This window comes from Balaenoptera acutorostrata, chromosome 4, assembly GCF_949987535.1.
Source record: "Balaenoptera acutorostrata chromosome 4, mBalAcu1.1, whole genome shotgun sequence".
NCBI lineage: Eukaryota > Metazoa > Chordata > Mammalia > Artiodactyla > Balaenopteridae > Balaenoptera > Balaenoptera acutorostrata.
In genome coordinates, this window is record NC_080067.1 from 35,093,709 (window position 1) to 35,118,275 (window position 24,567).

The 24,567-nt window shown below is 41.4% G+C and overlaps 2 protein-coding genes and 1 long non-coding RNA gene across 8 annotated transcripts in view; 1 reads left to right on the forward strand and 2 right to left on the reverse strand.

Annotated features, from left to right (window-relative positions):
- Nucleotides 1-6,286, reverse strand: part of COMMD2 (COMM domain containing 2) — an 18,451-nt gene extending 12,165 nt beyond the window's left edge. For 2 of the 6 annotated variants that reach the window (XM_057546018.1, XM_028167994.2), the window contains exons 1-4: nt 6,131-6,284; nt 5,915-6,034; nt 5,208-5,290; nt 1,563-1,736 (exon numbers count right to left, since the gene is read on the reverse strand). In XM_057546018.1, the coding sequence (XP_057402001.1) occupies nt 1,563-1,736; nt 5,208-5,290; nt 5,915-6,034; nt 6,131-6,197 (444 nt within the window). In that variant the 5' untranslated portion in view covers nt 6,198-6,284. Of the gene's footprint in view, nt 1-925; nt 1,060-1,562; nt 1,737-5,207; nt 5,291-5,914; nt 6,035-6,130 lie in introns of all 6 variants that reach the window. The other 4 variants (XR_009008261.1, XM_057546017.1, XM_007188120.3 and 1 more) reach the window with 4 other exon arrangements.
- On the forward strand, nt 6,267-22,213 carry LOC130708160 (uncharacterized). The gene is made up of 3 exons (XR_009008262.1): nt 6,267-6,577; nt 6,724-6,887; nt 22,089-22,213. It is a non-coding gene; the product is annotated as an uncharacterized LOC130708160 (long non-coding RNA).
- The window catches only part of ANKUB1 (ankyrin repeat and ubiquitin domain containing 1), a 42,250-nt gene continuing 30,255 nt past the window's right edge, over nt 12,573-24,567 (reverse strand). The window contains exons 5-6 of the mRNA XM_057546014.1: nt 21,837-22,769; nt 12,573-12,702 (exon numbers count right to left, since the gene is read on the reverse strand). Coding sequence (XP_057401997.1) covers nt 12,573-12,702; nt 21,837-22,769 — 1,063 coding nt within the window. The remainder of the gene's footprint in view (nt 12,703-21,836; nt 22,770-24,567) is intronic.

The window sequence follows — 24,567 nt, forward strand, 5'->3', positions numbered from 1 at the left end:
TAGCCACACCACGTGGCACATGATAGGTGTACAAGAAATATTTAATAAATAACACGGTTAAGAAGCTGCTGACCACCCCTCCTTATTTACATTCAGTACTGAATGCCTATTATGTGTCAGGCATTGTGTTGGAGACACAGTAGTGAACAAGACACAGCACCTACCGTCAAGAAGCCTATGATCTGTTTATACTTTCTCCTGTGTTAATATATATTCAAGCACTCAACACACTGGGATATAACTGCTAAACTCTAACTGAATTTCTATAACTTATCTGGGCCATTCAAATCAGGAAGAATCCACTATTACAGCAGTTTACAAACTTTATTCACATTAGAATTACCTGGGTGACAGGGGAGCTTTTAAAAATCCTGATGCCCAGGCCAAACTCCACACCACTAAATCAGAACCTCTAGGGTAGAACACAGACATCAGAATTTTTAAAGTTCCCTGGGTTATTCCAGTGTCCAATCAAGTTTGGGAACTAGGGAGCTATCCCACATATTCATTTGTTCATTCCCATATCCATGTGGGCCTTTACAACTTATGCTGTCTGCTCTGTCAAGAATATTACCCTGGTTTTCTCTAACCATTCATTTTTCTGAAATTTCACCTCCTTTTCTTGAAGCTTTTCTGGATCATGACTGTGTACACTGAACTACCTGAGCTATAAAGCTTTTTTGAAATACTCAGCTGTACCTTCATTTATACAATTCTATTCTTTTTTCCTCTCCAGAACCTTATTTCACAACTATCTTTAATTACCAGTTATTTTGAGAACACTAATATCCCTAACCAGATAACATCTTTTCCAGCTGAGAAAGTGTCTTACACTTCTTTTGTGTCCCAAAGCATTCAGAACAGCTCTGATTAGAGCTGATTAGTGAGTGGATGACATTCAGGAAGCATCTATTAACTAACTTACCTGTCACTGCTTGAGAAAGGGCTTCATGTGATAGTCTGAAATATCCCTTTTGGTTATTTATGTGGCTTTAAAAACAACTCAATCTCACAAAAAGAAGGCAGATGCAGAAGAATATTTACTGAATCATTCCATGTCTAGAAGGTTAAAGAGCAGGAAAAAGTAATCTGTGCATTACAAGTCCGGATGCTAGTTACCTTTGAAAAGAAGGAAGTAACTGGGAAGTAACTGGTAGGAGGCAAGGAGGATGCTTCTGAGGTGCTGGTCATGGGCAAGTGCTGGTTTCATGGATGTTTTCACCACATAATTCATTGGGCTGTATACTGACCTGTGTACTTTTTTTCATGTGTTTTATTTAGACAGAAAGTTTTTAAAAAGCTAAGCACCACTTTAAAAATATGGATAGCCATCTGCTTTTCCAAATAACCTATTTCTTATAAACTTCACAAATTAAACCAATGTGAACACATTAAAAATATAAGAAAATGAACTATTTGGGAAATGGTCTAAAAATGAACATTAAAAAACTACAGTTTCAAACCACAGTTTGGTTAAGATGGTAAAGAATACAACAAGCCTCAGGACATAAACCTAAAATAAATCGTATATTCTATGTCAGGTTTAAAAAAAATAGTCATACCTGTACATCTAGTCGCCATTCAAGGCTGTGGTAACTGGGAAGGTCTGGTGCCAATTCACTCAGGATAGTTCTGATCTCTTTTCTGTTGTCCAGATAAAGCTGAAGCAACAATTTGTTCAATTCCTCAGAGAATCCAAGAACAAAAACAGAGTCTTGGAAATCCAGTTCAGAAATCTGAAAGTGAATCGAGTTTAACAGAACATCAAAATTTATTTTTGTCTAGGAAATGCTGAAATACTGGATATTTGCAAAAGAATATGAAACCCCTTAATTCTTTTCTGTCTAGTAAAAGAAATAACATTCCTTAGTAAAAGGCAACCCTTGCCCACTATTCCAAATTCCGAGTTTCTGATACATAAAAATAAGCAACAAAAACAAAAATAAACTAGTGGGACTATTTCAAATTAAAAAGCTTCTGGGGGCTTCCCTGGTGGCGCAGTGGATAAGAATCTGCCTGCCAATGCAGGGGACACAGGTTCGATCCCTGGTCCTGGACGATCCCACATGCCGCAGAGCAACTAAGCCCCTGCGCCACAACTACTGAGCCTGTGCTCTAGAGCCCACGAGCCACAACTACTGAAGCCTGCGCGCCTAGAGCCCATGCTCCGCAACAAGAGAAGCCACAGCAATGAGAAGCCCATGCACCACAACGAAGAGTAAGCCCTGCTCACCGCAACTAGAGAAAGCCCGTGCGCAGCAACAAAGACCCAACGCGGCCAAAAATAAATAAATAAATAAGTTTATAATAAAAAATAAAAATAAAAAAAATAAAAATCTTCTGCAGGGCAAAGGAAAGCATCAACAAAATAAAAAGACAACCTATTGAATGAGAGAAAATATTTGCAAATCATATATCTGATAAAGGGTTCATATCCAAAAAATATAAAGAACTCATATAACTCAATAGCCAAAAAACCAAACGATTCGATTTAAAAATGGGCAGAAGATCTGAATACACATTTTCCAAAGAACACATACAGATGGCCAACAGGTACATGAAAAGATGCTCAACATCATTAATCATCAGGGAAATGCAAATGAAAATAACAATGAGATATCACCTCACACCTGTTGGAATGGCTCTTATCAGAAAGACAAGAGATAACAAGTGTTGGCGAGGATGCGGAGAAAAGGGAACCCTCTTGCACTGCTGGTGGGAATGTAAATTGGTGCAGCCATCATGGAGAACAGCATGGAGGTTCCTCAAAAAATTAAAAATCGAACTGCCATATGATCCAGCAATTCTACTTCTGGGTATTTAGCCAAAGAAAACAAAAGCACTAACTTGAACAGATATATGTGCCGCCATGTTCACTGCATCACCATTTACAATAGCTAAGATGAGGAAACAAACTCATTGTCCATCAATGGATGAATGGATAAAGAAACTGTAGAATATATACACAATGGAATATTATCCACCATAAGAAAAAATGAAAGAATAAAATCTTGCCATTTGCAACAACATGGATGGAACTCAAGGGCATTATGCTAAGTGAATTAAGTCAGACACAGAAAGGAATACTGTATGATCTCTCTTACACGTCAAATCTTAAAAAACAAAAACAAAAAACCCACCAAGGTCATAGATACAGAGAACAGATTGGTGGTTGCCAGAGGCAGGGGGTAGGAGGTGGGATGGGAGAAATGGGTGAATGGTGTCAAAAGACTTTAAAATAAAAAGCCTTAGTGAGAGAATGAGGGCTCCTGGTTTGGGTAAGTCCTAGTGGGATACTCAGATGCTGACTGGACACAAAGAAATCATATATTTGGCCAGGAAAGGGAGCCGGGAGAGAAGGGCATGGAGGCAACAGTTCTGCTGTCCAACGGTTCAGCGTTACTGGGGACCAATCCCAACACTGGTAGTGACCCTCAAAAGGATAAAAGGAAGCTGCCAACAGCAGCCTTGCTTTTACTCCCTTATTGGATGATTGAAGTGAGGAGGGGATAAAAAGGTAGAGAAAAGGTAGAGAAAGCACAGTCTTTCTCTTTGCTCCTCTTCCTTTCGTTGTATTCACCTCAGCCACTTTAACACTCTACTTTCCTTGCTCTTTTCCAATTTCTGCATGCCACCCTTTCTTTTTTCAGGTTTGTTAATGTCATTAGACTTGTTTCTGTTTATAATAGCATAGGCCTGTGTATTTTATCCCTTCAACAAATATTTTCTGAGATCCTACTGTGGGATAGATCTTGTGCTAGGAAGACAGAGCTGAACAAAACAAACAGTCTCATTGCCTTTGTGGAGGAGATTATAGTCTTTGGGGCCGGGCAGGTTAGGTCAGCTGACCAATCACGCCAGGTGGTCTGTCAGAAGACTCAGTTTGACTACACAGAAGAGCAAGAGGCTAGAGATCTATTCTCAGGAGGAGAGCAGCCAGGAAAGCTCTGGATAGGGCCAGAAAGGATCGCTTAGGGCAGCAAAAATGAGTTCCCCATATCAATTAATGGAACATGGATTTATGGGTCAGGGCATTTGCTGTGGACCACCTCTAAGTGTAATATTTTAGGAAGCCCAACAAAAGGGATCTATAAAATAAATTTTTTATGTAGTTGTTCATAACCACTCAAATAATCTGTTAGGGTGAAAACAACTCAAGTAAGCCACACTGCATCTTTTATCACTTCCAGCATTAGGATTCACTATCAAAATGTTGAGCCTCTAGTGTAGTTTCCCAAATTTGCCTGATCTTAAGAATCACTTGGGGCTTCCCTGGTGGCACAGTGGTTGAGAACCTGCCTGCCAATGCAGGGGACATGGGCTCAAGCCCTGGTCTGGGAAGATCCCACATGCCGCGGAGCAGATGGGCCCGTGAGCCACAATTACTGAGCCTGCGCGTCTGGAGCCTGTGCTCCGCAACAAGAGAGGCCGCGATAGTGAGAGGCCTGCGCACCGCGATGAAGTGGCCCCCGCTTGCCACAACTAGAGAAGGCCCTTGGACAGAAACGAAGACCCAACACAGCCATAAAAAAATAAATAAATAAAATTAATTAATTAATTTAAAAAAATTAAAAAAAAAAAAAAAGAATCACTTGAAGCACCTTGGGAAAAGATTAATTCTCAAGCCCCTCCTCTGGAAAGCCTGATTCAGTAGGTTTGAGGTAGGAACCGGGAATCTGGTTAACAAGGGTCACACGTGATTCTTACAAAAAGGTAAATCTGAGACACAGTAGAATGGATAATATGTAAATTAAGCCCCATGCAGCCACCTGTAATTTTTCAAATATTTTTTCTATTAGGAGCATGAAGAAACAAATACTGGTACAAGATCCCTCAGCTAGTATTAAGGAAGGGGCAACTAACACTTAAAAAAAAAAAAGGAAAAAATTTTCTCAATTCTCCAACAAGCTATATACTGCTAATATGCAAAAAATTAAATCATTTCATTCTCCCTCCTCTTGGGATACTAACTATAGTATATGGTTTAATAACATGCAGAATTAGAGGCAATTCTAATTTATACTAACAAGAGGTATTCATGTCAGCAGATCACATTACGGTCAGATTGCTTAGGCATGGTTTCACTAAATCCATTATAAACCAGTAACAACATTACTGAAATGAGCAGATCCTGCTAGGACTGATGTAGAGTATACTGAACCTCCTTAAGGTCCTGCTAATACAAAACAGTCCACAAAAGCCCTTACCATGAGCTTCGAACTTTCAGTGAGGAGGTGTATTAATCCTTCCACACCATGTTGGACAGTGTCACTACTCACGCTGAGTTTTCCTGAAAAAAGAGGAAAAATGAGCAAATAAATTATGTGGTATTTATTCTTTTATTCAAACTCTAAAGAGTAAATGTTATCTATTATTCCATGTTTTCAAACAATGCAATTATTATAAAAAATAATTACTTGGTAATAGCCTCCTGTTCATTCTCCACTCCCAGCCAAATGCTTTCAGTATTTCCCACCATGTAACCTTTACAAAAACAGACCCGTGGAGACAATACCAGGCGCACAGTCCTTCTCTTGAGTGCGCCGCTACTTCAAGTCTGGCAGAAGGGACAATAATAGAAACCGTCCCTCGTCCATCGGGGTAAAACTACTTCAGCAAAAATAGATGTCTGAACAACGAATAATAACCAAACACTTGTATATTTATGGTTCACCCAGCTATTCCACACACTTGGATGCAGGTAAGCATCACAGTATTCTGGCAGATGGTATTCTGTCCATTAACACGTCAGGAAATCGACTTAATACAAGCTTTTAAAAACTCACAATACTTAGGGGACGGGCAGGATTTGCGCCCTGACTGAAGAGCCCTTCTTCTTTTATTCTACCACAATAGGAATAAGACCTTTAGAGTCCCAATAACCCCTTCCCCTCCACGGGGACAGAGAACGCACTTCTCCGCGCAGTTTTCAGCGCTGTGCCTCCCCCCTTCTTACTCGCAGCGCCTTCGTAGATCTTGGGGTTAGAGCCACGCCTCAGGAACTCCACCGCAATTCGCCCAAACTCAGCGACCACTGCAACGGAAGCCAGGAGACCCTGAGCACCGGGCGCTCCCACCGACCCCCTCCCCAGACCGCAGAGCACCACCCTCCGCCGCCGGGCCCCCTCACCCGCGCTGTCCACTTGCGGCAGGAAGGCCAGGTGCTCCTTGTGCTCCTCCGACAGGTCCAGCAGCATCTTCTCTGGCTGGCCGATTTCACCCCGCAGCGCTGACCCCGTCCTCGCCACTTCCGGGCCCTGAGTCCAAGCGTAAAAAGGCTCCGGCGTCTCAGCGTCCCGAGCTTTCGGTTCCGGCTTACCGCCGTCCTACACTCAAATGCCTTCCGCGGCGCAGACCGGGATGAGAAGATTCTTCAGTTCGCCAGTCAGTTGTAGCCTGCCGGGTGTAGAATGCTATGCTCTGAGGAAGATGAAAAGAAGTTTAAAATTCGACACGCCCCCCCCCCCCCCGCCACCGTGGAGCTTACATTAATATTATCAATAGCTAACATTTATTAAGCACTATGTCAGGAACTGTTCTTACATTTAACATTTAGAGTTCACGAGAACCTTATGAGGTAAGTACCATTATGGTTCCCATTAGAGACAAGGAAACAGAGACAGGTCAAGCAGTTGAAAGTAACTTTTATAGAGCTATTCGTTTTTACGGAGCTGTTGTATATGTTATCTTACTTGATTTATCTCGTTTATATACGCTCAATAGCCATGACATCGTTTGTACGGTGCGGGCCATCGTCTGTACAGATGAAGAATGCAAGCTCCAAAGACTATGTCATAAGCCAGTGACAGAGCTGGAAGGAGAAGGTCAGAGCCCTTGATCACCTGCTCCAAAACCCATCATTCTGCACAGCAGGCTGAAAGCTGAAGGTTGGTAACAAGTTCTGTGAGTGATATAAATTAGGATAAAAACAATGAGGAGGAGGAAGACGACAACCACGCTTGTCTTTATTTTTGTGTTGGGGGCAGTGTGAGAATTTGGTTCCTTTACCAACTCGCTCTTCTCACCTGTTCTGGTTCAAATATAAGAGACTACAGAATGGCTAATTGATAGTCTTCAAATCTCACTGTCTTGGTGGGGGAAAGCATGGGGGAAAAGAGAGAGACAGAGAGAGACTTCACATCTATGGTGGTTATATCTAGGGATATAGATAGAAAGCTATCTATACGCCAAGCTTTCTATACTCCGAGTCTCCTGACCAGAAGCGAAAACTGGAAAAGTTTTTCAGCTCTGCTCTCTGTGTCTACCTCATCCCTTACAATCTGACTGAAACTGAAATTGTTTCCCATACTGGGGCACAGAAAGGCAGGTCTTTAAACTTGTCAGTTAGGTCTTGAAGCAGCATTTGCAGAGAGAGCCCAATTCTTACTTAGACTATGTTGCAGATCAGCAAAAATGGCATTTTCTGAAGAAGGTTTTATACATACAGTATTGAGAAAATGTCCATTATATATAGGGAATAAGGAATGCTGAAATGAATTTACAAATAGGTGTAATATTATGCCAATATAAAATAGCATTTCTTCCCTGTGATCTCAGGGACTGAAGTGGGAGTGAAGGCAGGGGCGGGGCAGGGGTGAAGGTAGGAAATAAGGATTAACAGAATGGGGTGGTCAAGGAAGGTGGTCAAAAAGCCAAGTTATAGCTGGAGGAACCAGCCTGGGAGTTAAAACTTCCTAGGATAATGTACACGTAAATGTTATGTAGTTGTTTAGAGGTAATTACCTGAGCGAAAAGTCAAAAGTCTAGATTCCAGATCTGGCTCTGACACTCACTGCCTGTAGGGCCTCCAACAAGTTATTCTTATATGTTATAAATGTAACCTCTTCATTTGTAAAATGGGTATTTTAGTGAAGACTGTCCTTCTGTGCCATGCAGGGCTGCTATGATGATCAGATGAATTAATAAATTCATATTAAGAAATTGATTTTGATGATCAAATTAAACAATAAATTAGCATTAACAAATGATTTGTTAACTGAAACATTTATATTTTATAGGAGCAGATTTTGTGTGCACAGGTCATTGAGAATTCCATGAGCATGATCATCCTAAAATCCATTCATTTAATATAACAAATATCTATAGAGCAATGACTCAAAGCTCAAGCATATGCTATGCCTTGGCAACTTAGAGATGAATAAAACACTGTCCTTGCCTTCTAGGAGATGATAGTAAAGTAAAGGGGACAGTCAAGTAATTTGAATACAGTGTGATGAGTGGTAATACCCGAGGAAGGAACAAAATGACCTGGAGCAAAGAGAAGGTGACACTTAACTTTAAATAAGATTCAGGTTTAGAATAAATGTCCCATGGTATCCTGTCTATGCTAATAATAATGCTTTACAACTGTATAATATTATAGGAAAATAAGATCTTAATGTCACTTCATGCTGTCTTACTAGGGCTAAAGTGAAGAAAGGATAAATACTCTGCAGTTTTTCAGTTGATTCTGGCAAGGAACCAGGCTTCATATCAATTGTCCTCTCACATTTTCTCCTTATCATCCTCCACCTCCTTTTTTTCCCTTCATATTTCACCATATTTCTTTCTTCTTCATAAACACTCCTACCCCAGAATATTTGCACCAGGCATCTTCTTGGTGATGTTTTCAATGATACTTAAAATAGTATCGTCTCTTGCAGGGAATCTCAGTTCAATTCAGCAGGAAGCATGGTGACAACCATCACTCACATGAATTGCCCTCTCATGAGTCTGAGGCTGCCGTCAAATGCGTGAATTAGCTCCTGAATTTTTTTTCATTATTTTAGTTAACTTTTTCAACTGGATGATAAAATGCATACAGAAAAGGATACAAATTTAAAAAAAAATACTTCTTGTTGAATTTTCTCCAGTTGAACACATCTATTAACCCAGATCAAGAAATAGAATGGTACCAGTACCCCAGGACCTTTGCTGTGCCCTCTTCCAGTCTGTGTCCCCTCTTGCTGTCTCTACAATGAGCTAATACCTATATACATGCTGCCTTACAACATCTCTTTGGTATCATCTTTGTGTTTTCTTTTGTATTAACCTTCTATGTGCCCCAACCCCATAATATCAAACTAGAAACCTAAAGTTATTTTTTTAAATGAGATTTAGATTTTAGGTGCTTCTGACTATTGTAACAGAATCTATCTTAAAATCTTCCTAGCAAATAGCATCCAAAATATGCCATATTTAAGAAAACAATAAGTGATTTGTAAGACCTCTACACTAAAAACTAAAAATCATTGATGAGAGAAATCATGGAAGACTTAAATGGGGACATATACTATGGATAGAGAAGTGTATCGTGGGCTGTAATATTCACTATTATTAAGATGTCAGTTGTGACCAATCAAAATCCCAACAGGCTTTTTTATAGAGAACGGCAGGTTTATTTTAAAAATCTACTTGGAAGTTCAAAGGACTGAGAATAGCCAAAACAAAGTAGGAAAAAGGACAAAGTTATTCATACTACCTGATTGCAAGGCCCACAATAAAGCTATAGTAATTAAGACAGTGTGGTTTTAGTGTAAGGAAAAATAAATAGGCCAATGGAATGGAATAGAGAGTCTGGAAATAGATCCATACATATATTGTAAATTGATTTTTGACAAAGGTACCAAGGTATTCAATGAGGGGAAGGAACTTTCAACAACTTGTACTAGAACAATTTGATAAACTTATGGAAAAGAATTCTGACTCTCACCTCACATCACACACACAAAAATAATTAAGGATGAATTATAGACCTAACATAAGAGCTAAAACTGTGAAACTTCTAGAAGAAAACAAGAATATCTTCATGAATTTGGGGTAGGCAGAGATTTCTTAGAGAGGAAGCAGAAAGCATGAACCATAAAAGAAAAAAATGATAAACTGTACTTCATTAGAGTTAAAAACTTTCATTATCAAAAGACACCATTAATAAAATGGAAAAGAGAGCCACAGATTGGGAAAATATATTTGCAATACATGTATCTGACAAAGAACTTACAGGACTTCCCCGGTGGTGCAGTGGTTAAGAATCCGCCTGCCAACGCAGGGGACATGGGTTCGAGCCCTGGTCCAGGAAGATCCCACATGCCGCGGAGCAACTAAGCCCGTGCGCCACAACTACTGAAGCCTGCACTCTAGAGCCCAACTACTGAGCCCAAGTGCAGCCAAAAATAAACCAACTTGTATCATGAGTATATTGAAATCTCTGATAAACCAATAATTAAAAGATAAACAACACAATTTTTAAAATTTATTTATTTATTTTTGGCTGCATTGGGTCTTCCTTGCTGCGCACGGCTTTCTGTAGTTGGGGTGAGCGGGGGCCACGCTTCATTTTGGCGTGCAGGCTTCTCATTGCGGTGGCTTCTCTTGTTGCAGAGCATGGGCTCTAGGTGCGTGGGCTTCAGTAGTTGTGGCACGTGGGCTCAGTAGTTGTGGCGCACGGGCTTAGTTGCTTCGCGGCATGTGGGATCTTCCTGGACCAGGGCTCAAACCCGCGTCCCCTGCATTGGCAGGCGGATTCTTAACCACTGCACCACCAGGAAAGCACCACAATTTTTTAAACGGACAAAAAACTTGAGTTGACACTTCACAAAAGAAAATGTACAAATAGCCAATAAGCACACAAAAAGCATTCAATATTATTAGTTCTTAAGGAAATGCAAATTAAAACCATGAAATGTCATTTCAAACCCACTAGAATAACTAAAAATCAAAAGTACTAATAACACCAAATTTTGGTGGGTCTGTGAAGCAACCAGAATACTTGTATATTGTTAGTGGAAGTGTAAAACTGTAATACCACTTTGGAGAACTGTTAGGTAGTTTCTTATAATGTTAAATGTACATTTAGTCTATTACCTAACAGTTCCACACCTAGGTGTTTGCCCAAAAGAAAGGAAAGCATATGTCCAGAAAAAGACCTTTACAGTAATGTTTAAAGCAGCTTTGTTCACAATATCACAAAACTGGAGGCGACCCAAAGGTACATACATTTGAATGAATTATGGTGTGCCTACACAATGGAATACTACTCAATAGTGAAAAAAGATCTACGGAAGACTTGTATGGAGGACGTACAGATATTGGAGTTATTAGACCTGGACTCTAAAATAACTTGAATAATATGTCCAAAACATTAGATGACAGATAAAGTATTTAATCAGAGTAGTAGAAACTGTCAAGAAATTAACAAATTAGAAAGCAAATATACAATATAAAGAATAAACAAAAGATCCATTGTAGAAAACTAGTAAAATTGACAAAATCATTACAAGACTGACTATTCATGGCAAAAATGAAATAGAGAGGGCAAAAGATACAAATATCAGGAATGAAAGAAGGGATATTGCTACATAGAGAAAAAAGAAAACAATGTACTACTAATACATACAACAATGTAAATGAGTCTCAAAAGATTAAGTTGAGCAAAATAACCCAGACATAAAAGTAAACAACTATATGATTCCTTTAATTGGGAAATGTTATGCATGGAGGTAGAAATCAGAATAGCAGGAATTCCTGGTGGCGCAGTGGTTATGAATCCGCCTGCCAATACAGGGGACATGGGTTCAAGCCCTGGTCCTGGAAGATCCCACATGCTGCAGAGCAACTAAGCCCGTGCACTGCAAGTACTGAGCCTGCGCTCTAGAAACGGTGAGCCACAACTACTGAGGTCACGTGCCACAACTACTGAAGCCCGCGTGCCTAGAATCTGTGCTCCACAACAAGAGAAGGCACCGCGATGAGAAGCCCGTGCACCACAGCGAAGAGTAGCCCCCACTCTCCGCAACTAGAGAAAGCCCGCGCACAGCAACGAAGACCCAATGCAGCCAGAAATAAATAAAATAAATAAATTTATTAAAAAAATAAAAAGAAATTAGAATAGCAGGTGTCTATATGGATTAAGATAGATAGGAGCCTGAAGGAACTTTCTGGGGTAATAGAAGTGTTCACATCTTGATTGCTGTTAGTTACACAAATGTATACATTTGTTAAAGCCGTTGATTTAAGATCTTTGCAATTTACTGTATGAAAACTCTACCTCAATTTTTAAAAATTAGTAGTAAGCAGTGTTTTAGCAGAAATTCAAAAGATGTCTGAGGCCAGTATTAGACTTAGATGGTATTTATAACTCTCCTAGGGACTTGCCCTATATAGAATTTTTTTAATTAATTTTTTACTATGTACTACATTCATGTGGTTTAAAAAACAAAAAGTATTTTAAAAAAAATCCCAGGAAAGCAAAAAAAGAGAAAGTAAACATTCTTGCTCATGTCCTTGTTTCCCACCTTCCCAGTTGCCCTACCCTGTTGGCAACTACTATTCTTAGTTTCTTATGAATTCTTCCTCAGACACTTTATGCAAAAACAAATGCCCTAAATTTTCACTCTGCATGATGGAGTCCAAGAAAACATGGTGTTAAACATTAAATAACCTGTTGATAGTCGTGTAGCATCAGAACTGTTATTAGAAATTCCAGCATTAGAACTGTTATTAGAAATGTTAGTATTAGAACTAGAAGTTCTATTTGACCAGGTCTTCACCCAAACTGGGGTTGTCATGACTTTTCAAAGCAAAATTTCCGGAGGATTTTCACACGCTGTCAGGCCTCCTTGGGTAGTCAGGTTAGAAATGCTCTTTTTCGCTAGGACTCTTGCTATTCCTAACTGCTGAAGCCATCGTTTCTCTTTAAAGGCACTGTAAGAAAACAGGACATAATTTATAAGGAGGTCCATTCTTGTCCCCATTTATAGCTAAAATGGTGGAAATCTTTAGGTTGATTTTGTAGCTGTGGCTAATTATCTTGTCATATGAGGAGGTAAAATATAGGAAAGAGGAATCTTTCTAAAACCAGTTCCTTGTGAAACAGTGGGAATGATATTTTCCCAAGGCAATACCGGAAGCTTAGCACCCACAGCTAGAAATAGAAAGCCACTCAATGTCATAGAATTCTCTGGGTTGAAACTTTTTCTTTTTTCTTTTTGGCTGCACTGCACAGCTTGTGGGATCTTAGTTCCCTGACCAGGGATTGAACCCTGACCACGGTAGTGAAAGCCCAGAATCCTAACCACTAGGCCATCAGGGAACTCCCAAACCTTTTTCTAACTATTCCCCCAGGCATCCGTATACATACTGACCTATTCTCCCTCTCCTTCTTTCCCACCACAAATACATTTTTTCATTGATAAGATATTAGATATTTTGATAGCCTTTAACTGAAATGCAATGAAACAACGTTTTGTGATAGTTATTCTCTGGCTGTATACTAACAAAGACATAAATTTGAATATGATTGCTCCTACTTTGTAGGATGTGAATGTGATTTACTACAGAGGGGTTTTACATTTCCTTGAATGTTGGGGTCCTCTGAGATTTTATCCTTTGTCCTCCTCTCTCTCTGCACCCTCACCGGGAGGCTTTATTTACTAATTGCTTCAACTCCCATAGTCATGACTCCCAAATCACAACCTTTCTGAAAAGATGCATATCTCCAATTATCAAATAAAATCATTTGATAATTGGACATCCCACAGACACTTCCAATTTCCATGTCTTTTATCTTCTTCCTAAACTTGTCCCTTTCAGTATCCTTGTTCTAACACAGTGATGTTGCTGTTCTCACCATCTCCAAGCCAGAAACAAAGCTCATTCCTCCTCTGTCCACCACTAAGCCCAATGAGTGATGACATTTTGTAGATTATTCCTCAGAAATATCTGTCATGTTTGGCCTTTCCCCTCTTCCCTAACTACTACTGTTCCAGTCCTGGTCTTTATTGCCTTTTGTTTCTCTTATTGCAAAGTCTCCTAACCCTACTGTAGTCCTTCCACACCCTTAGTATTACTTATTTCCAGTGACTCTTCTACGCATCTCCACCAGATTTGTCTTCAAAAATAAACAAAAACTGATTATGTGATTTGTTTGATAAAAAAGAACTTCTGTGATCTTCCTACCTACCTCCTCCCCCATGGAAAAATATAAGAAGCAAACTGTCCACTTGGACCCACAAAATGCCTCTCAATGTAGGTGTAATTTACCTTGCCAGTCTCATCTCCAGCCAGTTCCTCCCTATCCCCTAAAATGCCTTTTGCAAATCCACTTACTTTCCTGAAAACTAAATTTCTTTCTTACCCTTTCACAAAACAGTGTCTCAGACCACGTAGCCACCTTTACCTGGCTCCTTTTTCTGACCACCACCCCTTTTGTGTGGAAAGTCTCATAGATTTAAAGGGCTTTCACTCAATCTATTAGGAGCAACCATGCGTAAAAGTACCTTAGTGTTTCAGACATTTGAACTAGATCCAAGTCTGGCTGATTCATCTTTAATCTTCTGGATTAACTCCTTGCTTTACCTCAATGACTGTGTCTCCTTGGGCCCTCTAAATGGGGTTAGCTCATCAATGCTGTCCATATATTCAAGTCCTATGCGGTAAGGAAATCACTCAGACACCTTTAGCCTTTCTCCGTATCCCACCCGAATTGATTTAAAGTCCTCTCTCTCCCTTTCTGTTGCATATCTAGCTCCTCCCTAAGCTTAGTGCTTGTCTTGATTCTCTCCTGGCATTTGAACTCTGGCTTTTCTGTGTTTAATCAAAAACTGTTTATTGAGCACTTACTATATGTTGTTAAAAAACAAAATTCAACTGAGTAAATTTGAAGATATAATTTGCTTTATTCAACGATTCATGAGTCAGGCAGCATTCCATGTGGGAAACAGAAAGGAGCTCCGAAGAGCTGAATAATATAGGAGACTTTTATAGGTAGAAGGGGTCAGGGACAAGGAAAGAGCCATTACCTCATCTTTCTTTGGGGGATGGCAGGGTTTTATCAGATAGATTACCTTACTACTGCTGACCAGGAAATTCCAGATTGACTGTTTTAAGACTAGGAGAGAGGTTGACATTGCAATTAGGTTAGGTATTAAGTCTTGGTTTGCTGATGTGGGGCTTAGCACAGGGACTCCATTTTGGGCCTATTGTCTCTTTTTTTAACAATACTAAGCACTGTTCTGTGTGCTGAAGAAACAAAGAGTGAACAAAACACACAAGGTCCCTGCCTTCATGGAACTTAGATTCTAGTGGGGAGGCAAATACACAAATAGAAGGCTAATATAATACTGTGATGGCTCTGTGAATAAAAACAAGACAGGGTTGGCAGGAGGGGGTACAGGCTGGCACCTCCCAGGTCAGTTTTTTCTCTAACAGCCTCTGCCTCTTTGCCAGCCCAGACCCCCCTGAATGTGTGAAAGCGGCCTACCTTAGGCATTCTGTCCTTGAGTCATCATTTTCTGGGTTCCTGGAACTTACCCAGGAAAGCCAAATGTGGTTACATGAGTCTGGCATGCAGACAACAAGCATACTCATCAACAGGGTTGCCTTGCTACAGCATCATTTTGCTTCCATCAACTGGGCTCTCGCTTGGACTCTGTGAACACTAGGCCCTGCTGCAAATATGTCTGTAAGCTGCTGGGAAGACCTGGGATTTCCTACAGCTGCCCATATCTCTCTAAAGAGCACTATGGGCAGTGCTGCTTCAGCAGTGGCTGGGAGTCTCTGTGAGACCAGAACCTCACCCCTGCTTTGATTATCTCCAAAGACAAGAGTCCTTGCATCCACCCTGCCCCCCATTCCTTATCATATGCAATCTATCATATGCAATCACCACATCCTATCAATTTCTTTCTTATATTTGTCTCCAACCCATCTACTTCTCTCCATGACTCCTATAGTGCAATCTCCCACCATCTCTGCCCTGGACTCCTGCAGTTGCTTCCTATCTGGACTTCCAGAATCCATTCTAGTTCTCCTACACTGAAGCCAAAGTGGTCTTAAAAAATCCAAAGCTGATGAGGTCAAACCGTTCAATGCTCTCTCCTTGTTTTTAGGGTAAAATAGCCCAGGTCTTCTTACGGAGCCCTGCCTACCTCTCCATGTTTGTCTTGTACCTCTCTTCTCTCCCTTTGCTCTAGCATATCTTCCTATTTCATAACTCCCCCGTAAGCTCCAGCCACAAGGCCTCTGCACAAGCTCTTTCCTCTACCTGGAGCACTGCATTCTTCCTTCCCATCCTTCAGATCTCAGCTCAGACATTTTCTTAGGGAGGTCAAGGTCTATGTCAGACTTCCATAGAACCTCTGTCTCCAAGTTCCTCTCCTTCATAGCACTTTCCCCAGTTAGCCTGTGTGATAATGCCCATCACACCAACTAAACGGTTTGCTTCACAAAGACCAGGACTGTATCTGTGTTTGCTCTTTACTGAATAGGGTGACCAACTGTCCTGATTTGCCCAGGCCTGAGGGATTTCTCAGGAAACAGAACTTTCAGTGCTAAAACTAGGAAAGTTACCACCATACCTCCAGCTCAATAAATGTTGGTTGAATGAGTAACCATTAGTAACCACTAACTGGGCCATCAGCCCAACCACCTAACTGAATCTCAGTGTTTCTTTTCAACATAGAAGTCCCAGCTTAGGGAGGAAAGAATGGTATAACTATATCCACCTCTCCCTGGCTTCTATGCATTCATTAAACACCTATTTATTGAGCCCTTACTGTATGCCAGGCGCTGTGCTAAAGATAACAAAAGTGAACAGAGGAAACAAGGTTCTTGCCCACCTGAATGGGTCACGGATTCAAGATCCTCAACTGGAGGGCAAGGCCTGGGCATGCAGTACTGGACAAGCTAGGCTGGGAGGCTGAACCCTCAGGTTTCAGTCAACTCTGTGACTTGTGTAAGCTGAAGGTCCAGCTCATGTCTCCCTTTGCTGTTCTTGTGGGCTCTCTCATCCAAGCAGAACTGAGGAGATGATGTGATGCAACTGGTCTCCTAAACCCAGTGCTCAGGAATGCACAAGAACGGTGCCCTGCTCAATGCCTTTGCTTTCCTAGGGCTCACATGCTCATCCATGCAAAATGGCAGGCTTGCCAGTAAAGGGAGGTCAGCAGAGCCTTAGCCCCTGCTTCCATTGTACCCCAGCACCTTATGAAGGGGGCGGCGTTGGGGGAGAGACAGGGAGAGGGAGAGGGTAGTTTATATCCCTGAGGAATCAAAGAGAGAAAATACCTGCCCCATACCCATTACAAGGTAAACTTGGAAAGTACAGGGCAAGCCTTTTTCTACAAGGGCCAGCAACTGAATTGTACCAAACTGTTCTTGGGGCAGGGGTACTACTGGCAGTTTCTTCTCAGGGAAGGGTGACTTATAACACAGTAGCACACAAACTGATCCTAAGAGTCTTTGTCAGGTCCACTCCTTCACTCCTTCACTACAAGTCCCTCTGAGCCTTGGCCCCTCCTAGCTGTAGATATGTAATTCACTCAAAAGTAGCCTCTCATACTGTATAGATGGGTATAATTTGCTACAACCTTTCAGGAAGTTAACTTAGTATGTATATGTCCTTTGAATAAGCAGTTTCACTTCAGTGAAAGTGTCCTATAGAAATACTTCCATAAATGTTTAAGTATTACACATTAAAGGATATATTGCACCACTGTTATCATGGTGAAAAATGGAAACAACTTGAATGTAAATCAAGAGAGGACTGATTAAATAACTTATTATACGTGGACACAGTGGAATACTAGGCAGCCATTAAAAAGGACAAGGTAGTTCCCTCTCCCTAGCATAGAAAGATTTGACAGTTATGTCTAAGAGATATATATTTGGGAACATAAATGCAGTAAAATCCCTTTTAGGATGAAAAGGGCATGCACATATACATATCTGACATACATATATTGAGATACATGGAAAAGTTCTAGGAGGCTACAAATAGTAATAATGATGCCTTCTGGGGAGACAGATGGGATTCATGAGAGGGGAGAGGAGTGGGGCTGGAGGATGGATGGAGACTTTCATGTTTACTTTATACATTCCCATGTTGTTCGGATGCTTCCCAGAAAGCACATATTACTGTATTTTCTAATTAAAATTCTTTTTAAAAAAATATTTATTTGGTTGCATGGGGTCTCCGTTGTGGCAGACGGGCTCCTTAGTTGCGGCAGGTGGACTCCTTACTTTTGGCTCCAGGGCTCCTTAGTTGTGGCTCGCAGGCTTCTTAGTTGTGGCATGTGAACTCTTAGTTGTGGCATGCATGTGGGATCTAGTTCCCCAACCAGGGATCGAACCTGGGCCCCCTGCATTGGGAGTGCGGAGTCTCATCCACTATGCCACCAGGGAAGTCCCTTAAAATTCTTTTTTTAAGGGAAAATATTACATTGCCCAGCTTTCTGCTCTGCACCAACACTGCCTTCAGGCCAAACAGACTTCTGCTCCGCCTCCTCATTTGTTTTCATCTCCCCTCAGACTCTCCTTTGCTCCTGCAATCCCCAACAAATAGAGCACTTATCAAAAGGAGTTTGGGGAGGAGTTACTCCTATATCAAGAGTGGGGCTCAGGGGCATGACCAGGCCAAGCAGGTTTATTCCCTGTATTCACCTTCCGAGGCTGAGGCAAACACCCTCATCAACCACAGTGGTTTAAACTGGTGGCAAGGGTCCCCTGCCCCATCCTTCGTACTTTTTATCAAAGCGAAACAAAACAGAACAACACAGAGCGCTCTACTTTTATCAGGAGCGTGGGAGCCCATCAGAGTCACCATTGGGGGCTATCATCTGTCCTCAGTGCACTCAGGACACTGAACCTTCTGGACCAATCCTCCATATTTGAATCTTTACTAAGCTGGACTTCCAAGTTGCATCAACCTCACTGGAATCAGACAATAAGCAGTAAGGAAGACAGTTTTCTAGACACACCTTGGAAATATTCTTTGATCTGTATAAAGCTGACACCATCTTCTGGGGAATGAGACTCAATCTGGCCTGAGTTACTGTCATCTCCACACCAGCCACGTGCACCAACCCAGACCCACATTAGCACTGGATCTGAGCTAACTGCAGCAATACTCTCTTTGAGTCAACCCTCACAGGTATATTTTCATGAATCTAAAGGTGGAGTTCCAGCAAGTGCTCTCACATGACACCAGATGAGATGTCTGGGGTCCTGGTTTGGGAGGTCACCCTTCCCACACAATCAGCAACATCCGATGGATCCACCCTGACCCAATTCCCCCAGGTTAGCACCAGGAAGGATTAGTTAGGTTCTTCCCCATCTCCTGGCTATGATACTACCTTGATGACGGTGGACCCAGCCTTCAAGATAGCGCATGTCCACTCCTCACGTTTCGGCACAAGAGCTGTACTGGTCCTTTAGTGGTAAGTGCTCAGACCACCTAGCTGCCTGGCTTGACTGGTGACTTCAGGTGGACATGGGTGCTTTCATGACTCCTATGAGGGGACAATGAGCCAGGTCAGAAAGAGCCGTGCAGACGCATGAGGCGTGCAGGTCCCCCCCTCCCTCCACAGCCCACCAGCAGAGGGACATGGGACAGATCCTGGGATAGATGCAGTGGAAAGGGGAGAAAACAGATGGGAAGGCAGTAGAGAATACAAATAGAGGGAAGAGAAAAGTACTGGGAAAAGAGAAACAATATGGTTGGAAAGATTTGCTAGGAGTAACTTTGCCAGAGGAAGTGAACAATCAGACTGACCACCCCTGCTCCTGTGAGCAAACCCATGCCCCCTGCAGTGGAGGCATGGAGTCCTAACCACTGGACCGCCAGAGAATTCCCTGCACTAACCTCTTTCTTGAATGAAATATTTTCCCCAGCAAGTCCCTTCTCAACCTTGAAATTGCTTCCCCTTGATAACTCCAATCGTTACGAAGTGTACCTGCAAAAACAGCACACTAGTGTAACCTCTTGGGAAAACTGTGTGGAAGTGTTTACTAAAGCTAACCCTATGACGTAGCAATTCCATTCCTAGGTGTAGAGTCAAGTGAAATGAATGCAAATGTCCACCAAACCTCACATACAAGAATAATCATAGAGTGTTATTCAAAATAGCCCCAAATTAGTTACAACTCAAATGCCCATCAATAGGAGATTGGATAGAGATGTGGAATACTACATAGAAATGGAATGCTATACAGAAATAAGAAGAATCAATACATGCAAAAACATGAATGAATCTCATAGACGATTTGTTGCACAAAAAAGCCAGACATGAAAGATACAGAACATATGGTGCCCTTTATATGAAAAGTCAAGAAGGGGCAAAACTAATCTCATTGATAGAGATCAGAATAATGGTTATACCTGGGAGGGGTCATTGACTGGCAAGGAGCATGAAGGAACTTTCTGGGGGTGCTAGAAATATTTTGTCATTGATCTGAGTGGTTGTTACATGGATGTATAAAAATATAAAATTCAGGGACTTCCCTGGTGGCGCAGTGGTTAAGACTCCACGCTCCCAATGCAGGTGACCCAGGTTCGATCCCAGATCCGGGAACTAGATCTCACGTGCATGCTGCCACTAAGAGTTCACGTGTCACAACTAAGGAGCCCACGTGCCCAACTACGGAGCTGGCGAGCTACAACTACAGAGTCAGCCTGCGCAACTAAGACCTGACGCAACCAAATAAATAAAAAATAAATAAATTTAAAAAATAAAATTCAAAAAGCCATACATGTGAGATTAGTGCTTTTTATGCATTTAACTCTATATATCACAACTCAGTTCCTCCCCAAGAAAGCACTACACACAATAAACACTGGCAGCCTTTCACCCAAAACCACATACGTTCCCACCTTAACCACAGATACTTATGCACATTTCCATTCTGCCTAGCACTGCACTGGGCCATAATAAGCATTTTTTTGAATGTTTAAAAATAAAATCATTTTTAATGTGCATCTTTTGATAAAACTGATCAGTATTTCCTTATGTTTACAGGCTGATTTTAAGATGGAGTATATAATTTTTTCAATTAATAATTTTCTGGTCTTTTTCTATAATTTTAGATTATCTTTTTATACATTCTAGTCAGAGATACCTCACAAATTACAAAGATTGAAGCTGTTAAGCAGTTTCTTCATCTTTTCTCAACCTCATCATGCTGTATGCTGAAGTTTGCGTTTTATAGCTCAAATTATTCTCACCACTAGGTGGCAACAACCTAACTGAAATAAAGTAGATCTGAAATAAAGACCAATACAGAAAGGCAACTAAAACAATCTAGCCTTATTTTTTCTTTCCTTCTCATTATATCGAGTAAGGGGAAAAACCATTCATAAATCTATATTTTCACTGTAATACTGGCACCCAATAATACCTCATAAGTATTTATCTTGAGATCTAATCAGAGTTGCGTTTTCAGTGAAATCTGATGACCAATATATAAAATTTTATTTTATGAAATGAATGTGCCCAAAAAGTCCACTTCCAACACACTTGTTTATGTCTTTAAATGTGATAATGGATTACTTTTTAAACTTACCTTAAATATTAATATCAATTCTATCACCCTATCCAGTATAGCTCTCCCCCGGCCTGTATTTCTTGTCTATAAGTCAACTGAAGTCTTTATGATTCAGTTTGTCATTAAATTGTTCTTTTCTTTCCTTCCACTTTCATTACCATCCAGACTTCCATGACACTTTTGATGTCTCCCAGATTTCAAGTTTCCCCCTTATCCCTTTAATTATAATTAACAATTTCTTTTACTTTAAAAAAAAAAAAAAAGCAAGGGACTTTGTTAATTGATACAACTCCTTTCTTCCTGAAAATTTGACGAGTAGAATACTACATGGATTGGCCAGTAAAATCAGTTCATTTTGTCCTAGAACAAGGCTAGGTCCTTGAAGCTGGGTACTGATGCACAGGAACAACCTGTGTTATACTACATGGCATGGTAGTGTAATGGCTTCATGGACCATTCCTCCCCTAGACCTGCCCTATTAAAGGTTTGTCCTTGTTTGTTTGAAGAGAAAACCTTACCTGGCCACAGCTAAGTAGTAGATGGCATTCTCCCTTGGAGTCCTCCCACTGTGCTCTGAGAAAGACGCAAAGGAGGATCTGAGTAAAAAGTTGGCACTGGGTGTTGCATAGTAAAAAGATGGGTGTGAATAGCTCACTCTTGAAACTGGAGGGAGGGGGACTTGGGGGAGATATGTATTTTTTATGAGCTTTTCTTTTTTCCTAGCTGTGGCAGTAACTTTTTTCCGATTTTGTTGTTTTTGTAATTCAAAGGACGTATTTGCATCTACCAGCGGAGGAAATTTGAGTGTTTGTTCTCTTGTGTCCTGCTGTGAAATTGCCAAAGGATTGACACGTTTCCTGCTTACAGTTTGCTCCCTGAGAGGCGGTAGTTTGCCCACAGTGCCTTGTGAGTCCTTGTTCTCAGCCTTATGCCAGCTCTTGGAGGTCATTTTGGGTTTGGTGAAACCATCCACCATCACAACGTCTCCAACTTTTGCTCCAAAGACCCTTGCTCCGCAAAGCTGGCTTTTATTAAAGTTGTGACTCTGAGCTCTGAGTACCCATTGTTTTATTTTAATATAAATCCTCATGGGGACTGAGATTTTCAGAAAAGAAACAGTGGACCACATTTTACTCAGTAAATATAATACGCAGTCTTTACGCTTGTGTTTGGACGCAATGGTAAGGGGAGTTTGTCCCGCTGCGTTTTTGCATTCCAGGCACAGCACGCTGCAGTTGACAAAAGCCTTCAGAGTCAACAGTTGGCCCGCTTCTGCGGCTGCATGAATGGGGCATTTAGAGACATCTGCGTGAAGGGCTTCATGGCACAAAGCTCGGTAGGGGTGCACACCGACCATCTCGTGGGGCCGCACACCCTGCTTCAGGGCCCATTCAGTGAGCTCAGTGTGCCCATAAAAGGCGGCGATGTACAGGGCAACCCTTTTCTGATACCTGAGTGAATGAAACAAGCGAGAGGGGGGCTGTTTAGTAAGTCAGCAAACAGGCGAAGGTAGTTACACTAAATACCCACAAAACATTCTAGTTAAAATATTTATTTCTTCCTAACATTTACCTTCCTAACTTTTAAAAACATTTTCAGAAACGGCCTATAGTAATACACAGGTTAAACTGCACAGGTCCTGCTTATACACATTTGTCCTATCGTGTACCTATAAATAATTCAAATTGGTTTCCTTGGAGCAGTTTTTTCCTTACGAAAATCGAATGCTCAAGATAAATATCAAGCTTTATATTCACTGGGAAAGCATAGGAAGGGATTCAGTACATTTTAGAAATTTGAATGCTCTGTATGTTTGTTTGCTTTGTCTTTTCTAACAGTCCTTATTCTCTGGCTTCTCAAAATCTCTACTGCTATTCTGATCGAAACCTCTAGGTTGCCCCCCACCAGCATGACCACCAGTGCCACAGTGTCCTAACTGGTCTCCCACCTCCTCTTATCCGCCTACGGGCTTTTCCTCCTACAGTGCTTAGCAATCTTTTTATTCCATACGTTGGAGGTGGCCTATGCTCTCTTCCAAACCCTCTAGTAGCTTCCGGCTGCAAGTGAAATTCTAACTCCTCATCTTGGCCTTCAGGGCACCTGTCACCCGGACCCTGCCCCAGCTCCTGCCTCACTTCCCACCACTCCGCTTCTCTTTCACTGAACTATAGCCACGCTGGCCTTCCTGCCATCCCTATCCTTCCAATACCCCATCAGGCACAAATTGAATGATGGGTAAAGACTATTCAGAGAAATAAGAATTAGGGAGGCAAAGCTAGACAGGGTTCCATCAGGTTTTGTCCAGGATTTACTTGGGCAAGGCTCTCTGTGACCCTATGGTAGAGATGGAGGCCAGCTAGCCTGGTATCATCCAAAATCTGCATACAACTAACTCTCCTGTCTCTGACTGCATGCTCACCACACCATAATTTTCATGTGTATGTGGCATCCCATGTAATTTTCCTGTATAAGAGAGATGGTCTGCCCAGAACATGTGGGTTTCTAGGCCCCTCTGACAGATTATAACTAATTAGAGTTATACATTAATATGCTGGCATTTTGGTTCACATATCAATTTCGTTTGAAATTCATTAGTGCAGATCAGCGACTCTGAATTTGATTTGGGGAGAAGAGCCCCTCCTGCGTGGACTAACTGGCCTTTGCTTTCATCCTCAACACCCATGTTGTGGGAACTAGAGCACTCTTGTTACCAAGACTAGTTGATTCTGCCTCCTAAATGATCTTTTCACAGTCTGTCCTCTTAGCCCCACCTCTGCTGTCATAAGCCTAGCTCAGGCTGCCGTTTTCTTTTGACTATTTTCCTGTCTCCCTGTCTGCCTCTATTCCCCACATTGCAGTCAGAGCCAATGTTCTAAAATGCAGATCTCATCATGGCCTTTCTCTACCTTCAATGTCTTCCCAAGATTTAAACGATAAAATCCAAATTCCTTCACATTCCTACAGGGGCCTGCATGAGCTGGCCTCTTCTTATCTTTCCAGCCTCTGGCCACTAGCTTCATCTTACTCTGTAATCTACCATGTGGAACTAACTTCTTTCAGTTCTTTGAAGCCATTCTCTTGCCCCCTGGGTCTTTGTACACGTGGTTCCATCTGTTTTGAAACATTTTTATTCTCCCTACTGTTTACCTGAGTATCAGCCCTTCAAGTCCCTTTCTCGGGGTGCTTTACCTGATCCCCTACAGTTGTCCATACTATACATTCCCATATCTTCTTGCACACTGCCCACGT